At 41.2% G+C, this 19794-nt stretch overlaps 2 protein-coding genes across 4 annotated transcripts; both read right to left on the bottom strand.

Annotated features, from left to right (window-relative positions):
* Positions 1-6737: 6737 nt before the first annotated feature.
* Positions 6738-13633, bottom strand: LOC129585516 (endophilin-A3-like). Of its 3 annotated transcripts, none has more exons than XM_055478238.1 (10): positions 13104-13633; positions 12814-12978; positions 11030-11098; positions 9645-9861; positions 9401-9534; positions 9269-9338; positions 8495-8699; positions 8232-8395; positions 8073-8142; positions 7364-7567 (listed from the first exon to the last, which is right to left on the bottom strand). In XM_055478238.1, the coding sequence occupies exons 2-10, from the start codon at positions 12856-12858 to the stop codon at positions 7495-7497; spliced, it is 1047 nt and encodes a 348-aa protein (XP_055334213.1). In that variant the 5' UTR covers positions 12859-12978; positions 13104-13633; the 3' UTR covers positions 7364-7494. The 3 variants fall into 3 exon arrangements, with proteins under 3 accessions (XP_055334205.1, XP_055334213.1, XP_055334219.1); XM_055478244.1 differs by having other exon boundaries at positions 8094-8142; XM_055478230.1 differs by lacking the exon at positions 8073-8142 and having other exon boundaries at positions 6738-7567.
* A 395-nt stretch (positions 13634-14028) lies between these two features.
* On the bottom strand, positions 14029-19413 carry LOC129584588 (zinc finger protein basonuclin-2-like). Its single transcript, XM_055476815.1, has 6 exons — positions 19111-19413; positions 17290-17392; positions 16729-16964; positions 14811-16442; positions 14721-14750; positions 14029-14655 (listed from the first exon to the last, which is right to left on the bottom strand). Exons 1-6 carry the CDS (start codon positions 19153-19155, stop codon positions 14446-14448), a joined length of 2256 nt encoding a protein of 751 aa, XP_055332790.1. The 5' UTR covers positions 19156-19413; the 3' UTR covers positions 14029-14445.
* Between the last annotated feature and the right edge of the window lie 381 nt (positions 19414-19794).

Genomic DNA, 19794 nt, shown 5'->3' with positions numbered 1-19794 from the left:
TTTCCCGGTCTGCTTTAGGAAGCACTTATTTTAAAATTTAGGGAAACCACCATTCGCTTTTACACAGGAAGCTTGTGCAAATACCCGTGACAGTGGGCTGTTTGTCATTAACACAACAATGCCTCACAACTTACAAATAATCATCACAGTGTTCTAAAACAAAATGAGGCAATAAGTGTTTTAATAAAGCAGTGTCTTGTTTTTGAATAAGAGAATTCTCACAAAAAAGCAAGGAAGAAATACTTACACTTTACTGGTTCAGAATTTGGATGGAAAATGGAAACCGTACATTGCTTGAATACTCAACTTTTTGCCGCTTTGGCAATTAGTATCTATCTATACGGAATCGCGTACGAGATGCATTTAACAACCACGTTTTAAACAACACAACGTAAATGTTTGATTTACTGCGCTGTAATTATAAAAAAGTGTTTTTCTTACCCACTACCATGCAAAATTAACATTGTAATATGCATTGTCAAAATTATAAAGCACATCTAAATACGGACAGGAAAGACTGTATCTGTAGCAGCGACATCAGCGGCATAATTTGTTGATTCTAAACGGATGAAAAAGCTAACTAAAGGCCGGCAAAATCTAAAATGGAATTAGCGGCCTTTTTCGCTGAAGCCCAAACTGTGCGTCCAAAAGCAACTGTAGACAGTATTTTTTTATAACAACGTTTAATCTATCAAGAGGTTTGCGTGGCAGTAAGCTGCGAAGCTTTTGCCTGCCTGTTACATTTGAGTATGCACAGCGGTTTCAATTTGTATAATTTGCAGGAAGATTAAATGGACTCTGCTTATATGTAAAAAGGATGTTTGAGACCGGTAGACTTCCGTGTGAATATGCTCACCTCTGGCTCTGTACTTACCGTTTCGATAAACACCTTATTACTCAAAAAGCACGGAGTAATTAACTGATGAAATCGTAGACGATAACATTCTATCGATCCATATATGTGTGTCGCTGCAGCGGGGCAGGCGGCCTTTCTTTCCTGCGCTCTTTCTGATTGTGAGCCTTGACGTGTTATGTGGTGGTCATGTTGTAATTATTTAAGCCCTAACCGGTAACACAGAGGCTGCTCATGTGTTCCGATTCTTGTGTGGATGGGATCAAATCAAAGCCACCTGATACCTTTTCTGCCGCTTCTATTCCGCCGCTAAGCTGGTTTAGGTGGCAGTCCTGGCGGAAGGAAGAACAAGACTCATTCGCCCAGCATATAGATCCAGATACACAGTCATGGCAAAAGGATACCAATGAAAAAAGCTTATACACACCTGCTGTAAACAAAGCAACAACCGAAACATTTATCCACAGTCCAACTTCGAAACCGAATTGCAACGTTGCGTACTAGTGGCGCTGTTTTTTACCCTGAACTTCGATTTAGTGTACCGTATCTGTAATGCAAAGAATTCGAAATAGAGTTAGTACCCTAGAGTAGGAAGCAGCGGAACAGCTAATACCGACAGACACTCGTATTTTAATTTTCAAATAGAATGGTTTTAACAGATTAACGGAACATCCCTGGTTTAAACTACTCGTATTTAAAAATTACTGATAACGGATGTACGATTACGCCTTTTGACTCTAGTGCCATTCGCATGGTTAAACTTGGCAGCAAATCTGAAGAAGTCATTTTTCTGCTTTGTCCTGTTTCGAAAGAATTCAGTTTTCTTAAACAAGCAGAATTTATTAGAATCTAGTGGCAAATAAGATAGCAAATTCGTTGTTACCGAACCCTTTCAAAAACACGATAAAGCAGAAGGATCTTAAAGCAGTAAATGCACAGAATAATATATTCCAAAAATGTCTGCATGTAATAATACGCACTGGTGATTTGACGCTAAAACGTTCGTTTCACATTTGCACTGCTGGATGTGAATTTTAAGTAAGCACAAACACATATAAGTTCTTTATAAAATTATAAATTAATTATAGATTCTAATTAAATTCATACTGATTCTACCAAAACTTCCGGTCATTCTATATGGCATTTTGGAGCTAACATTAAGTTGATTCACTGTCAGTGGCCTTAGTTAGGCGACGAGGATTGTGCCCTTTCCATTTGAAACTAAATATACGTGCGCAGCGTGTGATCTCTATTTGACAAAATTTTTACTAAATTTTTTTCACGCGTGGCATGCATTCTCTCTGGACTGCTTGTTTGTATCATTACGGTTAGTTGGTTTATTTGGAGATATGACCACATAAAAGAAAAATGACTACTCACAAGTGTGAAGATTAAACAGACCATTAGAAGTACTAACCCATATTAATTTTGAGTAACGAATTAATCGGAAAAGTGAGCCGGACGTACACGCTGACATACGGGGTCGGTGTGAAGGTTTTACTCATACGGAACACAGCCTGGACAGACATTGTAAATGGAGACAAGGCACAAGGCTATGGAAATGCACTAGGGAATAGATGTTCAAATGAGACACGGATGCAAGAGGCAGGTACACACACCGGGCAGGTCATACAGTGGCTTAGTGCGCAATCACTTGGATGGTGGGCCGGAACACACAGGGATCGGAAGATTCAGGATTAGAGGATCCAGCACCGGTGCGACGTGCGACCGGCGAATCCAAGTCGGCCTAGCGTTTCTTGTTAAGATTTAAGACGCTTGCCACTACACCCATCGTCGGGACTGGTTAGTGTGACAAAAGATGGTTACCAGCCGCGTTGGCTTGTTCCCATTTAAAGGCTGAACCTTGCTTTACGCTCCCAGTCCCCCTATGCTCCCCTGAGATTGTTTAGCTCACCAATTAATAAAACCTGCAGCTTCAAATTTTCTAAATTCGGACCCCCGTCGCGCTAACCCCGAACACAGGTCGATCATGCATTTCTGAAGACTAACACGCTGCGATGTCGATGCGGTTATCCGTGACCACTGCAACGCACGCCACGTACGTCTGCTGCTTTTCAACAGGTCAGTCTTAAATTAATTTTATCAATTACTGCAGAAGATCATGTATAATTAGCGTAGCATATGTAAAACTGGCTCTCCATGCTTTTTAGATTTTAATGATGACCTCGTTTCTTCTCCAATCTGATTATAGAAGACCTTACATATGTTATTCTATGACCCAACGCATTAACCGCTCAGCACCGAAAACTTTGACTTGTATTTAAGGTTATGCTTTTCTTAAAACTAATAAACATTTTATGATGCGCTCCGTATTGCGCAGGTGTTGATGCTAGTTTGGCGGCAGGCCACCTCTCGTTAACATCTAGAACTCTGGATCACTGTCAGCAAAAAATTGCGCATGGAGCCCTAGCTGCAAAACGGGTGCGATGGATATCGCAGTATTGCATTTATTTTATTTTACGTGGGATAATAAACACAACAAATTGAGGTAATTTTGAATTGCAAGTGTGAAATTTTGACACGTCTAGTGGCACGTATGTGGAAAGCCAAGAGTTCATAAGCCACTTATTATTATCGGGGAAGAAACAATCCATAATACTGACTTTTTTCTATGCAAACCATTTAGTGCATCTTCACCAACAGCGAGGGCAAACAGTTTCGTTAGAAGATATTATTATGATTTTGTTTGATGCACAACACAGTTTATCATGATGAGCGTTTTTGCAGTAGCAATAGCACTTCAGTTTTTCAAAGCAGTGCGAAAAATTGTTAAAAACACGGTATTGTTGAAATAAGGAGTTTTAATGTTGCTTGAAGATAGTCTTAAAATGATAGTTTTGTAGTGACCTTTTGCCTTTGTTTGCGTGCAGAGTGGAACAAAGGTTTTAGCATGCGTCTAGCACGTATCGACATCAAAGGTTAATTTGCGCACGATCCTTCTGATTAAGTAATGGCTGCATTGACATAATGTTTTATAATTCTTGAGATAATATTTTATCGCTTTTGATTTCATTACGTACGGGAAATTTTTTCTGCTTGTACAGATATTTATTGTCTGTACAATACATGCACAATTGCACCCAATCAAAACGAGCGCTGCAAAATTATATTTTTTGCCGTTATTTCTAATGATAAACTGTTTCATTGGCTTCGTTCATGGGTAACATGTGAAACTACTTTATTTAACTAACAAACAAGAACCATGCTCCTTTGGACGAAGAATGCTCGAATAGAAAGAGGAAGTCGGAAAAAGAAGTTGAAGGTTTTTGGAATAACGCTGGTATTATAACTGAAACTTTCACGTCTTAACATTTACGTTTTTATAATTTTACATTTTAACACTAATTTATAATTATGAATGTCCTGTCGGCCGCTCTTGTTGGTGCGAATACAAATAAATTTCTGTTGAAATTTCGTTTTGACATGTGATACCTTAATCATACATGCATGTTCTGGGTTCAGCAGTCGGCTTCCGCAGGCAATATATGCCAACATGTTATGATGTTTCATGACTGTATGGCAAGAATTCAGCACTGCTGCCTACTGGTGTGCACGGAACAGGTAAATTCGATAATTACAGTTGCACACAAACCGCATTTCACGCTTCTTTCGCCGACTAAGAAATCTTCAGTCTCATTGGTATCAAATATCTTAATTGGAGCATCTTGAATAACGATAGCGAAAACAAGAGCTTAAATTTCCATAATTTTGTTAAACAATTTTTTCCACAAGTTTTATAATTATAGGTCGTAGGAAATTACATTCACCTAGATGCCGGTCAACGTTGAGAATTATCGGAAGATTACATTTCTGCATCACTGCTTCATATAATGTAAATTATCATGGATAATAACTACCGCCGCCGTACGTCACGTGCGTGAAGTATCGGTTTCCATGTCACATACTGTAGTATGCGGTTGAAATAATATTGTAACGTATATCTTTGACACTAAAAAATAAAGGCATATAAAAATGGATTGGAAAATTACAAATTTGTAGTATGGCGTCTTATCAATGTACCTTTGCGATACCTTTGCATGCACAATTCCGCAAGCATCTGTTCATTCAGTAAATGGAATATCTTGGTGTTTATTACAAATATTTTAAATTATCCAAGTAATGCACAAAATTATTTATATATTTCGTTGTTTTGCAGCAAACAAATAATATTTTGCAATGCAATTTAATAGATTATTGCTGCAAGCGCTACACCACCTCTCTAAACCTCGTCGACGTACACGCTAAATCGGCACAGTAAAGTGACCTTTTAAACGGAATACCAGACCCTAGCCCCTTCAAGCAGTGGAATACCATTTAACACCTTACGGCGGCTGGCATAGGATTGGATTCATGTCCCCAGGATAGTTAGCCGGTTCCAAATGGAAGACTAGTGATTTTTTTGTTGTGCTACGACTAACAAATAATCCTAGTCGTTCCGTTTGGTTGCCGGCTAATATAGTCAACCCGAAGAAAAATACAAAATCATATCCCGCAAAATAACATCGTGTGTAAGTATGGAATGTGACGATTAAAACGAGTAATTCAAAACCTAAAAGAGAAAGCCTTATTGAATCGACGGAGAAAAAAACATTGTTCGGTATCCGAGTCGTCAGTATAATTGGTATAGTATTGGATTCGGAGTCGTTATAGCACAAATTGCAAAATAATTTGATTTCGACAACCTTAAACCCAAAGATTTCCATATGTGTGCAACCAGAGTATAAATAATTAGGTTAGTTATGGCTTTTAAAACTTACCCGTGTTACTAAAATATTATTAAAAACGGAATAATTATAACAATTGTAAAAACTTGTTACAGAAGCGGTATGCATAGCATGACCGTTTTACGCTTATATTGTTCTTTCCGCTGCTTTGCACGCTCTTTTGGGAAAATACTACCTCCGATTCAACATCGTTACCATTTGACCTTTAGGCCGCCAAATTTTGCATCCTAGAACGAAAGGCAAAATTATATGGGTTTTAAAAGGTAACTCATAGCCCAAAATATTTGTAATATTGCACGTATAATATTAGCGCCTACAGAGTAAGAACACTCATTGATCATACCAATTCAATATCCCTGATTAATCTAATCGAGGTTGTGCGTTTTTTACGGCCTTGCAGCTACGAGCTGCATATACAGCTAACACGTATATAAAACAAAAACTATAGTATGTGTGCAATGTGTGCACTGTGCTGTCTATGCATACTACAAAATTAAAGCGGTATAAAGCTATATTGAATTAATCCTAGGGTAGTGATAAATATTGGATTTACATGATCTCAGAACCGGTACTATGTAGTCAGGACCCGGAAGCACGAAATTCAATGGGTACGAGTAATACTCGTAGTTAATAATCATCACAGTTCACAGGAGCCGAAAGACATGTAATACGTCTTGAATCAAACCTTAAAACTGTGACCTGATAATGAACGGCGGCATCGACATAATGGAAAGCTGGAAGTTAGAACTGCTTCTCTTCTTTGTTTTCAAATTTGTTACGTATCTGACTGTGTCCAGAAGTGCCACTTATACAATACAAGTTCAATTCAGTCTGAAGGCGTTACAATGTTACCGAAAACATTTATCTGGATTTCCTGTTGAAAAATAAGAACTGATACGTACGTAAAATTTTTTTATTATAGATGATTACACCATTTTGAGAAAATTTGCATCCACTCAGAGTTAAACGTCTGCTGATCTCGCTTATTGAAGTCAACTTTATTAATTGTACCAGGTCTCACAATCTTATTTTTCTGACAGTGCTAAAATCCAGAAGATTTTAGCACTGTTTATTCTCGGATTTTTAATTCACGTGTCTATATTCGTGAATTAGCTAAAACTTAACCAATGCAAGACACGTTCTATCCCGAATAGTTGTAATTTTAAGCCTCATTTTCAGGACTGCTGCTGGTTCGTAATCTAGTTACTGTTGACAAATCTTTTTGAAAGCATGAAAAAAATATAAGTTCGTCAAAGCAAAATAGGAAATAAAGTGGCAAAAAATCAACAAATCAAAAAAGTGACTAACAGAGACAACATCAAAAGTACGAAAAATGACCTTGCAACAGCAAAACATAATACCTGCAAGAGAAAACATTACAACACTACGCTACGTTTATCTATGCAGCTTGCGTTAAACAGGTCACCGGAGCTACTCGGTCTCACTATCGAGAATCATGAACAGTATCATTAGCGAATAAATTATCCATAAAACAATGTCTTTCATTTTTTGGGAAGATCTACAAGCACTTCGACATATGTAACTGGAAACACTCCTGATTTGTCCTTGAGTGCTCCCTCAAACCAATTCTCGTCCACACGTTCAACCAGCGTAATCACATCGCCCTCTGCAAAGCCCAGCTCTCCCTCGTTTTCAGGTTCAAAATCGAACAGCGCCCGACAGCACGGCTTGGACTGCTGTGTCGAGCCGGCAGTGGGTGCCGTAACCGGCCGAAAATTGCTGTCGGTGGGAGTTGGGAAGTTGTCGTATGATGGATACAGAGGCGCTACAGGCGCCTGCCCTGGAGTCTGTACCGGTGCTGATGGCGATGAAGAAGCCGCACCGGCTGGCTGTTTGGGTGGAGGCACAAGGGATGAACCGAATGTTATCTGAGTATCAGCGGTCATCTGCTGCCGCACCGGATGGCCCACTGTGGGCGACGGAAGCGGCGAAGGTGAGCGTGCTGGACCTACGGAGTCAACAAAATTTTAAATACTTCTACCGATTAAAACGTCGCACATTTCTTTAGTGAAAACGGGATAGCAGAATTACAAAAAAATAAACAATCGAAGAGTTTTAAATGTTCATACCGTAACACAACCCACAGATCATCAACAACTAGTAAACCGTACACCGAAATCATAAAGCCCGACTCGTAAAGCAAAACCATCAACTATCTGTACATCAACTACGACCTGTAAAGCTGCATGAAGTTATCACACCAAGCAAAATTACAGCAGAAAAGATAAAATGGCGCATCATAGTATGAACGAAGATGTGCTCACAAGTTAGCAGCACAAGACCAGTCAGATTCACCTGGTAACAAAATAAAAGTGCAGTACCAATAAATATTAATTGTATTTGCCATATGCTTACTACTACGCAATGAACGGAGTTTTAAAATAAGATTTGTTGGAAACTAAAAAAATCTCAATTTTTGCCAAGCATTCTTTCCAAGTGACGAAACATCCCACCTGGTCACAATGCCAACTAACCGTATAAACGGAACAAAAAAGGGAAATAAATGGCACTCACGGTAAGAAACTGAAAAACAAAACCAGATCAATGGACAAAACCATTCCAAAGGGCACAAAATATTCTGTTAACAAAAATAACGAATGCCACCTGCTTACTTGCTGTAACTCCTCCACCCCATGCATTAACGTCCAAAAAGCTATCCTCTGGACTATCACGTCCGTTCTCATCAAATGGCGTCGGTGAATCCGTATTTCGCATAGTTCTCGCAGCCGGCTTGGGTTTATGAGGCTCCCGAGCTTTTTGAGATGCTTCATCTCGTCTGCGGAAAAGAACTGATGCAGAATCAGAATTTCAAAACCGTAGAAATAGAATAAAACAACCGAAGATGTTCAAATCCATCATTTTGAGGTCTGCTTACTTGCTATATAGCTGATTCAAGAGGCCTTCTAATATAGTTGCGTTCTGCTTGTGATATTCGACTTGGGCTTCCACAAGGGCAACGAGTTGCGAGATCTGTTCAATTTCGTTATCAAGAAGACTGTACATAGCCGTTTCAGCCAAAGATTTGGATTCTTCAAATTTTTCTTCGGCAGTTTTGATCTCCTCGTCCGTTACACCGCCCCCTGTACATTCATCCATTCATCATCACGGTAACCGATACACACAGTATAAAATCTCGATATCAAATTAGTAAAGCTAGTCAGTATTTATTCTCTGTTTTTTGTCAGTCTGTTTAATTGACAGTTGACAGGTCTCGATAAGGAGCGATTCTTGAATCTAGAGGCCTTAAGCAATAAACCCAAACCTGATACTGCAACAATTTGCAAATGTAGCACATATATATCTGCAATTTGCAAATTCTTCGAAATGCGACTATATGCTCGTACATAACCTGTCAGACCAGTTTGATATCTTGCAGCATCTGATCAGCCGGTTCTAACGTACTCACAAACAGGCTATCTTCAGACAAAAAATTAAATTTTTCTGAGAGGCGAACCTCTCTGACCGTGCCCTCGGTAACTAAATTATCGCAATTTACTTTTATCACAAAAATTCACCCGGAATTCTGAAGCTGATAATAAAAATTAACTTTCAGAGAAACAAAAAACCACCGAAGGAAATGAATAGCAAAATTTACATATGCACTGCACCTTCCGCTTGGGCCTAAATATAAACGATACAAAATACGCACCTCCACCAGCTTTCTTCCGCTTTTTACAATCAAAGTCCAATCGCCTGCTTTCCAACTTTTTCCGATGAAACTATTGATTAAATTCCAAATCAACCGTTCAAACAGACAGTCGTGTGAAGTGCATATAGTTACCATTAAATCTTTAATGTCCTTCGTCTGCAGCAGATGAAGTGGCTCGAGGAAGCTCTGCCGAACTTGGTCTTCTAGAGCATATTTCACTTCGGCCATTTGCCGATAAGCTTCTCCGGATTCCATTAAAGACTGACCTATTTGCATAAAGCATAAAGTTACCGCTAATGTGAAATAAGATAAAGTTTTTTTCCCTCACATAGTTCAGAAAATATTTTGGAACACAAACATACAGTATTCTACACACCGAAAACGGATTCGGCACCCAGATCCCCACCATATTTATACATGGTGTCCCCTAGTACGCCTTCCGGTTGGGGATATGCATGCTGTTTAGCTTGACCGCGCATTTTGGCCATCGAATTAATGGCATTCATTTTCGCCCTCGAAGCCGGATTTGGCTGAAGATATTCTTTCGTTCGAAGTATAAGATTTTCAATCAGTTCGGTTGTTATATCCGTTTTCTGCAAAAGCAAAAGACATTTTATTAAGGCTAAACTGATACTAGTACTGTACTTCGAAGTATCCATAAAGCAGGAACGGCAGCAACGATCCTGACAAAACTGTAATTAAACTCATCCAATCCACTGCACGGAAGTTAACATAGCGATAAAATGCTTAAATGTGTGTGACACTAACAATCACGCAAAACTACATAGAACAGTAGCTCAGGCTTGTAGTATACTTCGTACCGCAAGATATCTGTGAAAATTAATAACTAGATCAAGGCGGCACAAGTTCAAACTTTACATTTGTTGCAACTACAGCACGTACTAATATTTTTTTATAACCCTTCATTCAGCCTGGGCATTGTTTCTCTCCACCAGGAAAATCAAAACACCCAATTTAAGCGACATTTCTTAACGAAACTGCTATCCATTTCATAAAATTGGAAACGTCTCCCACATCATCCGTAACGACGATGGAAAATATTGTCAATACATACATTTTTTCACGAAAGAGCCTTATTTGTCTATTATGTTTGCCTCTACACAAATCTTGCGGTATTTTTAGCCAGCGGATCGATAAGTGGAAGACAAAGGCATGAAGCTATGCACGCATGTCCGACCCCGGACTATCCACACATCAGTACCGTCCTTTGTAAACATTTTTAAACAGTTTGCCGGTTAACAAGAAACGAACGGCCGGTAGCAGCGCATACAGCTACAACGGCATTGCACATCCCATCCGAAATATCAAGTGAGCTGTGAAAATTGATTCCATCGGTAAAAAAACATAGCCGATGCCGTAACATTTCCCTGCCCGCTATAATCCAGGATGTTTGACGAGCTGATCGATTTTAGCCTTCTCTATGAGCATTTTTCATTTTCACGGGATCTCCTCCACATCCTCTTGCATGTGGCACAACTAGGCACAGCAATGAGCGAACGGACCCACCCCGCAACGGAAACGCGTAGGTCTCAATGGCGCGACCAGAAAGCTAACATCCAAAGAGGATCACTGACGTGCGCAGCCAACCAGGATCATACGTAACTTGCCGCACACAAATCAAGAAAGGATTGCCGAACAAATCAACATCTCATCAACTACTGTCAATTTCCAGGGCGTACTTGTATGCGACCATTCTCATCCGAAAGGGTATGTACGAATATTTACTCTTTACCCACTTACCCGTTCCATTTCTCGAAATTCTTCGTCCAGTCGTGTCGGTTCAGCACTTCCCATCTTTTCTGTCAGATACTGAAAAATAAAAAATTAAATTCGTAATCATCATTATCTTTTTTAAATCACAAGACCAAATAACCTAGACTACAAACGCGTACAAACTTCCTGCGGCAAGAATATTGACTAAGATGACCACGCACGCGATGTCAATTTTATTCTTTGGCTCAGGGTACTCCTTCGTAAGATAGCCGCTTGTACATAAATTTACTTAGTTAAAAATTATTTTCGAAATATTGTTCTGTCAATCAAGACACATTTTATATATAAACTAAGTATCTACAATTCGGAAAACAGTCGACAAAAAGGTATACACCATTTTCCCTGATGTTCCATATTGTAACTTGGAAATACGGAGTAATCCGACTGCTTTTTCATTTTCAACACGAGTATGTAAATTTAATGCGCTTAAATTTTCATAATGTAGTCGTGCTTTTTCGTTCTGTAGCTTAAGAGGATTAGTATTTAGTAGCTCATTAAGAGGATTAGTGCATTTCTAAGAAACATTCTACTGCAACTAATTTTTAAAAAAACAAGTAACCGATTAAATACGACTAACCACGAAAATTACTGGTAATAAACCCTAAAACTGAGTATCGCCAGCTATTTACCAAGTTTCAGCGGTCGAGCCTTATCTAACCACTTCGTAAGTTCGTATGCAGGTTACGCAACTCGTATTAATAACCACGACAAATAAAACTAATTACTCGATTTTTTAGTTTTTCTGTTAATAAGTTTTTTCCCCAACCCACAACCCCATCTACCTCATTCTAACATGTCGGTGTCTCGAAGACATCAGCTTACACCGCTAAAGTAACAGTGTGCAGCATTGCATTTAATGCGTACTGTTTTATGAAAAAAGGATTTCCATGTCGAATATCAAAAATAACAAGTCAAGGTGCAAGGTCCTAAATCTCCATCTGTTGTCGAATCAGCAATCAAACGATGCACTATCGTCTACTGCGCAACCAGCACCATGTAACTCTAGGGTATTTGTTCCATTACTCCAGACTTTTACCATATTTCGAAGTTGCATGTTAACAAAATTTATATTTGTGGAAGCACCATGCGCATTTTAAATTTGATAGTGCTAGTTTTTGCCTGTCTTACCGTTAGCTGCGCAACAGTAAAGTGTGCTTATTTAAACACAGTAACATAACTCCGAAAAATTCAAATGGACGAAGCATTCAATCTCACTACAATATGCATAACAAAGCAGTCCAAAAACATTCATCGTAAAAACCCTTCCATTCTGTCTGTGTGTCACTCTCTCTCTCTCTCTCTCTCATTCAAAAACACTGAAAAAAGTCCAACCAAAAATTAAAAGGTCTGAAAGATTAACAACTAAAACTTAATCACAGCAGAAACCGTTTTATAAAATTTCTGTGTATCAGATCATTCGCAAAGCGTAATACAAAAATTGCACAGAAATATTCCGGAAAACATTTATTATTATTCAGTATTTACATTTTTCAGCAATAATTTATTATTATAAAGTCGAGGTTCACAAAGCAAATTCGACGAAAACCACACGAACAAAAAGTGTACTGAATCAAATGCGCAGTATCAGTGCCCGTACTGTATGTATGTTACAGTATGCATAATGTAGATATAGATATAAGGTAAACCAAAACACCGTCTAATAACTAATTCATTCAAATTTTGAGCAGCCACATCGTTCTATATCGCCAATGAAAATATATCCTCAAAAGAAGACAGAAACAGTAGCTTACCTGATTCGCCTTATTAAGCTGCTTTTTCAATCCAGCGAGCGACATTATGACGGTTTGTGTTGAATATCAGCTGTCAAAATCCAAACAGGAAACGTTATCCTTGAAGTGCTACTCGTGTGTAGCTCGCAGCTATAACGCAGCGCACTAATCCTGTGATGAATCAATCTGCAACAGAAATCGAAAAAGTGTGGACAATCAGTATGGAACAGCTGTGAAGAGCAGTAATAACTGTATCTGGTACATAAACAAAATTATGGCTGCGGATTTCAACGCAGGACCAGTACACTCACCAACAATCTCCCGATACGCGTCAGCTTTCTGGCCTGCTCAGAAATTCAGAGCAGAAGTGGGATTGCCGCAGTTAAAACCCAACGTATAACCAACTAAACATCCAACAAATAAGGAAGACTGGAGTGCCAGGAAATGATATATGAGGGTGTGTATCACAATGGAATTCCTTCTACGAGGAACAAACACTGGGACAGCACAGACTGCGTTCAGCTGTCGACGTCTGAGTGCGGGCGTACAAGTCGTCCGTACAAGTGTAGATGTTAGCAGTCGGCACGCTCCAATAAACTATATGACGCTTCTTCCAGTGTTCCGAATCTCCAGCCGTTTTTCCCCTCGGGACCAGCCTTATTATGGATTTTTTAATACGGCAGAAATCGCATAAAAGCTCTTCAGCTTACAGCGCGGTAAGTATAACTCTCTGTGTATTCTAATGTAACCAACGGCGTTCACTGCTAACGCTGTTGACGGCCGACAAGACAAGTTTCAAACAAACCACATGGCACGCTGTAGCTGTAAGCGAAATGCAACAATAATATTGTACAACAGCAATACCGGGTTGTCGGCGCTTGTCGATATCGATGGCACTTCCGTCTGTCGTCTGATGGCGCATGGAATGTTGTCAAGCGCGACCTGTGCTTCCGCGCTGACAAAATTCTCACCGGCTGACCACCATAGTCACCGTAGTGAGTTAATAATGTCGCAACCGGAAGTGCATCTGCCCGCTTTCAACTTATTAACAGCTTCTAGTACGTACCAAGTTTATTTCTTTAAAATGACCGAATGCCCAGTCTTGTTTACCCGTTATTACCAACCCAGTGCTGTATTTTACAATTAATTTGCGTGGGATTTAGTATTCACGTAAAGTTAAACTGTGTGCTATTCTAGTACTAGTACTGTTGTCGACAGCGAACCAATCTGAGTAACTCGAGGTCATGTCTTTTATTGTTCCATTCCATTCGTCAGTTAGTGCGCGCGCTTTGGTCGGAAATGAGAAAAAAACAATACTAAATAGACACAGCATCGGAACTCTAGCAGACAATGCTTTCAATGACGGGCACCAAATGCAAACTAATTTATTACAAAACAGGTTTATACAATCGTTAAAACCAATGTGGATATACAGTACTGTTAATTACCAGTAGTCACAAAACGAACAAAGATCATGCAGCAAGAACTCGACTGAACTCAGAACAGTAAACAATCACAACACAGAATCGGGTCATTTCCCGCGAACGTTTGATGCATGGCATTGCATGCAATCAATGAGGTTAAACATTTACGAATCCCTTACGTGCGTAAGAGGAACACCAACACACGATTACGGCAATAAACACCGCCGCATTACGGCTCCGGAGTGGGAAAGGTCAACACCGGAGTGATAACAGCGGCGTTCGAAGTCGGAGTCACCATGGTGGCAGCTGTAGAAGGAGCAACCACAGCTGTGGCTAACATCGGAGATAGTACCGTGCTTACAATCAGCTCGTCTCCAAACCCCGCCATAGTTTTATTATGCAAATTCGCATTGGCACTGTGACGATCGCGGCTTCTGACCTGCAATCAGAATTCAGATTAGGCTACCCAATCAACTATCCCGCATCGATTTTCTTCAAACATACCGACGGAAATGCTGCCCCGCATCCGGGTATCTAATAAACAAACACGCACATCAGCAACGGTATAACAATACTTTGCGTATTAATAATTACCTTGCACTTGTGCATCAGTCGCAAATGCACATTGGTGAAATGCGTCCGTACAGTGAAGTGATTCTTGAGAATCTTCCCACACTCCACACAACGGTTAGGATCACTGGGGTCAACGGGAATGATGACCTTTCCGTGCTCGTCCCGTTTGACGGTGACGTGCGGCAATGGCGCCGTGTCCATAGCTGAGTCACTCAGCGAGCAGGATTCATCGTTGTCGGAATCCTCTGCACCATCTCCCACTCCCGGATCGCTCTCTCCTCTCGCCAATTCCCCGAAGCGTTTGGGTGGCTCCACCGTGTGAAGTTCCTTCTGTGCTTGCAATAAGAAATCTGCGTCAACAGATTTGCGTTCATTTTTCACCAGATCCATCGGCTCATCGTGAGAACCGGTTCGTTTGGAAAAGTCCAGTGCCTTCATCGGATTGTGCTGTCCCGAGAAAAACATGTCGTCACGGTAAGGATCAAAGCAACCGTTGTGGTGCGGCTTGCGTTTTGCAATCGGTTCCATCCGATCGGTTGCCGAATTAGAGTCATCCGTCGCAATAACCAGCTTGAAGTTTTGTCCAATTGATTCTGGGCTGTCCAGTTTGAGTCCAGGCTGCTCGGCTTCTTCGTACGACAATGACCGATCGTCGTCGTCATCATCCATGCCGATATCACTGGGCTCCGGCTCGTCATTCTGCGGCGGCAGTTCATCGTCTCCCGACGCCAAAATACCACCGCGTCGGGGTTGAAACAAATTACTGTGCAGGCGCGGATTCAGGTTGGCAGAATGGCGATTGCGGCTGCGGCGCGAGCTGAACATCATGTTGCATCCTTTCACTGTACACCGATGCATTTCTTTAAGATGTACAGCACTGTAGTGGATCTTTAAAGCTCCCTTATCGCAGAAGCTTTTATGGCAATGATCGCAGTCTACCCGTTTTGTGGGCGTTTTCTTGGGAATCATATTGGCCATGGATTCCAGGGCGGCTGGCGTTAGTTTCTCCAGTTTGGGCAAGGCTTTCTTTCCCACGTGGTCGGTAGCAGCAGCTCCATTACTGAGCGGAGGCGTCTGTGGGGGTTTTTCGGCAGCCACAACGGGCTGAGGAGTAGTTGGAGGTTTAGGCTGCAGTTTTCGTTTACCGGGAATAGTCGGCTGGGGAGGGGTGGAAGCGGTGGGCGTGGACTGGTTCAGACTGAGGTTGAACTGATTCGTATGCGGCAGCGACATGTGCGTATCCGGTTGGACATGGATGGTGCCATTCTGTACGGCTCGGATAACGACGGGAGTGAGAGATCCGTTACTGTCCGCATGCACGGGCACGGGACGCGGTGAATTGAGGCCCTGCAAAACGAGTCCATTTTGGACAGAATGCGGAGGAGCGGCGGCGGGGGACGGCGGCACCAGTGGATTGGCAGCCGCGTTGGATTTTTGTTGGTTCTGCAGGAAGAAAGTCTGCAAACCAGACTCCGGTGGCTGTGCGAACACCTGAAGGTAAGGGTTGTCCTCTTTCCGCTGGTTGGCAATATCCTGGAGGAAACGAGTAGCCACAGCTTGGGTTGGTTTGTATTTCAGAAAATGTCCCAAAATCATCGTTTCGTCCACAAGCGTCGGATAGACCCAGTTATTACGCAGCGTTTTGTCATTAGCCTATAAGATTGCCAGCAAAGTCAACAGCAGAATATGTTACAAATATTAATGCTGCAGCATAATTGTGTAACGACAGTCCACTCTGCCATATAACCAACACCATGGTTTTGTTAAAATTAAAATAACCATATAACATAAAATCAATAGAGCACTATGTAAGATTATTCTCCACTCTTTGTAGGCAATATGACCTATATGCCGACAGTAAAGCAAAATCCAAAAATTATATTCGGGCTAAAAAAAATATGTAAGGGGAAAGATCCCAAAAAGTGCAACAGCGCTGTACCTGTAATTTGTATCCACGGTAAAAATCTTCCCAAATCCAATCAAACTGCTCAACAATGCGAATCACATCATCTGTATCCAAACAAGCCAGCAACCGCTCAAGACAAACGTGGAGGCGGAACGGGATGCCATGCGTTCCAAAAAGGATCAAACTGGCGATGTCGAAAACACAGTCGAACGTGATCGGCTCGTATTTCCGCATGTCCCATTGGTACACGATGCCGATCTTATCCAAAGCTGCAAAATTATTTTGACGCATTACAGAAACTTCGTTCGTTTTTTCTTAAAACTAATAAAATAAGTAATCACTTAGACCAATTAAGTGCCCAATTCAGGCACACTGCAAAACAGGGTTTTTAACTTTTTATGCATTATGGAGTCGACCTGCGATCCTGCACTAATTGCAAGAATTACAAGGCGTATTTATCTCTATTAATTTCCGATCGTCCAACAAAGAAATCCATAATACCGTGATAATTTAACTCAGTTCCAGACCTGCTGGTGAGTATCTGACTAAAATTGCAAGGCATAAACGATACAGTTCTTAACCGGTAACCCTTACCATGAGGAACCCAACCGTGGGTACAACTGTAACACTGTCGCACATTGTCCGGTGCCGTAGTGAAAGCGTCGCAGTGACATCCGGGATATGTACATCTGATTTGCTGAAACAATCATTTTTAAATTAGAACTAAATACAACTGATGCTTTTTAAATCGAAAAAAAAACATTAAAACAACAAACAATATCAGCAACACGAAGACTTACTATATGAGCATGATAATAATGTTATGTTATCTGTACTTCTATACACTTTTCCGAGTTGCCGCTTGCGATAGTGAACGTGGTCATAGGTTGTAAAATACTACAGCAGTGCTGTACACGATTATACTTAATTCAGGCAGGTATACGACCGGACAGTTTCCTGATAGTTTTCGGGCAGTTTTTCTATGTCGGTACGAGAATCGAAACAGAACGTCCAGCCTTACTGCTACATAGCCTGTACCGCAGTCTGTGCCGGCTGATTTGTGAGAGCTTTTACCACTTTATATGCTGATAAGGACCACAGCCACTAGCCAATACTCAGTAGTGCGTTTTACGCACTGCATTACTTTGTGCTTATGAATCTCCAAATTCCCGAACCAAAAGGTGCAGTCACTGCAGTGCAGTTCAGTCTCTAAACTACGCACCGATACGCTAATAACCTACGAAATCGGAAGTACGCCGCTTCCAGATTTATGGTATTAATTAAAAAACCACAAAAATTTACACAGAGGTCAAAAGTCAACTTGAGCAGCACGAAGCTTGGGCTTCCGGTACTCTGGGTACAGTTATGACCGTTACGCGCGCCCGACCGCAATGCCGACCACACCTGGAGTGCCAGTTATCGATGTTATGGTTATGCTCCATTTAGTATGAGTACTCACTACAGTAATTTGAAATTTTGGTCCTACGTAGCCTTGGTAGTAAATCCAAGTACGGTATCGATCGTCGCCTGCTTATCGGTGGTGACGATAGCACAAAGTGACAAACTAAACATTACGTATAAGAACGTCTCAAAATGAGCGAACTTTAATCGATCCATCCGCGACAGAGCGATGGTCGACTGCCGAGCACGTCGGCAGTCACAGACTGCACGCCAATGCTCGTGGCGACGGCCTGCACGATCAGCAGCCGGTTTCATGCAGCCATGCGCCAAGATATCGTGTTTCCAGCTGAGACTGCAACTGCCTACTAGAGTAGGGGCTTTGCTGCCATTTGAACATTTCACTCTGCGGCTCTGCCGACTAGAAAGATAAAGAGCGGTCCTATGCATCATAATAAGGCCGGTCGAAACCGGTTTAGATGTGCTCGGCTGCATTCACATTTTCATTCAAATAGCAAAAGCCTGCCATATTTCAGTTGACTTCATGCCGACATGTGGGTCTTAAGCGCACAGAACCACCATACGCTCCAGCAGTCTTTAAATGTCCTAGCCGGACGACTTTCAGCGGAAATGGTAGTGATCGCTACTCGTTCAACATAACACGTGCGATTGTCCATATCTGCAGTATATCGGCTAAACCGTATGGCATTTCAAAGTCCAGCTCTTCTGTGAAGGTTTATCAAACGCTTTAGCGGCCTTCGTCGTAAACTACAGTGTATTTACTAAACTGCATTGCATGCCCAAATCACTATAATGCAATTTATAAAGAGAATTTTGTCACCGCTATGTATGCACTTACAAATATCACGATTTTATGCCCGAACTAAAACTTGTCAAACACTCTAGCAACAGCGATGACCAAAACGGAATCCAGTCAAACAACTTACAATAACAACGTCTCAAAATCAGCGTACAAGCGCAAACTTTGTAGCAAAACTATGCCGACTTTTGACTTACAACGTTATTGCTGGTACCGTTGGACGTTCCCGCGTTGTGGCCCATTCCTGAAAAATTTCTATAATGTGGGATAACAACGAACGGTTCTTGTACAGTAACGACTGTCTGAAATACCAAGACTGGCAAACGTTGACACTAACTGCGCCACCGCTCTACTCTGCGTGCCCGTCGCAAGTGCACCGCGATCAATCGGTTAGGATTTGGTGACTACAAGACTTTACCGAACGACGCCGTCAACCCCGCCTTCACCAATCAGTGGCACGTAAACGTAAATAAGAAGGCGTTCCTAAAGTGTTACAGCCAATCTGACCAGCATGGATAAGAGTACACATGCATTACAACAGCCACAGGGCAGACCAGAGCAAGCAAGACAAAGGACAATAGCGTTGCCGATCTAGAGGGAGATGGTAATCCACCCAAAGTCCGGTTTTAGATCCTTCTATTTTAGCCGTGACAGTAAATGCATAGCAGCATTTGCCCTGTGTGCATTCGTGCCAGTCAGAACACAGTACGAAATTTATTGAAGAAGCGCGCGACTCCGATTCCGATAAAATTGTCGAATTAAAAAGCCGTAAAAACTATTGTGCTAGTTGCAACGTATTAGTAGTAGTAGGCTATGAGTACAGTACGTAATAAGTTATTAACGGTTCCCAGTTTAAGCGAATACGTACGGATTTCGAAAAA

Source organism: Paramacrobiotus metropolitanus, unplaced genomic scaffold (assembly GCF_019649055.1).
Source record: "Paramacrobiotus metropolitanus isolate TYO unplaced genomic scaffold, Prichtersi_v1.0 Parri_scaffold0000002, whole genome shotgun sequence".
NCBI lineage: Eukaryota > Metazoa > Tardigrada > Eutardigrada > Parachela > Macrobiotidae > Paramacrobiotus > Paramacrobiotus metropolitanus.
Note: the sequence above shows the minus strand (reverse complement) of the source record. Positions and strands in the feature narration are given on the sequence as shown.

Excerpts from the sequence above, each read along its gene's own strand:
- LOC129585516 (XM_055478230.1), bottom strand. The coding sequence starts at position 12,858 with ATGTCGCTCGCTGGATTGAAAAAGCAGCTTAATAAGGCGAATCAG. Across the intron at positions 11,099-12,813 it reads AGCTTAATAAGGCGAATCAG|TATCTGACAGAAAAGATGGG; the intron begins GTAAGCTACTGT and ends TTTATTTTTCAG. Across the intron at positions 8,700-9,268 it reads GCGGAAGAAAGCTGGTGGAG|GGGGCGGTGTAACGGACGAG; the intron begins GTGCGTATTTTG and ends ATGAATGTACAG.
- LOC129584588 (XM_055476815.1), bottom strand. The coding sequence starts at position 19,155 with ATGGGCCACAACGCGGGAACGTCCAACGGTACCAGCAATAACGTT. Across the intron at positions 17,393-19,110 it reads ACGGTACCAGCAATAACGTT|CAAATCAGATGTACATATCC; the intron begins GTAAGTCAAAAG and ends TGATTGTTTCAG. Across the intron at positions 14,751-14,810 it reads GACTGATGCACAAGTGCAAG|ATACCCGGATGCGGGGCAGC; the intron begins GTAATTATTAAT and ends TTTGTTTATTAG.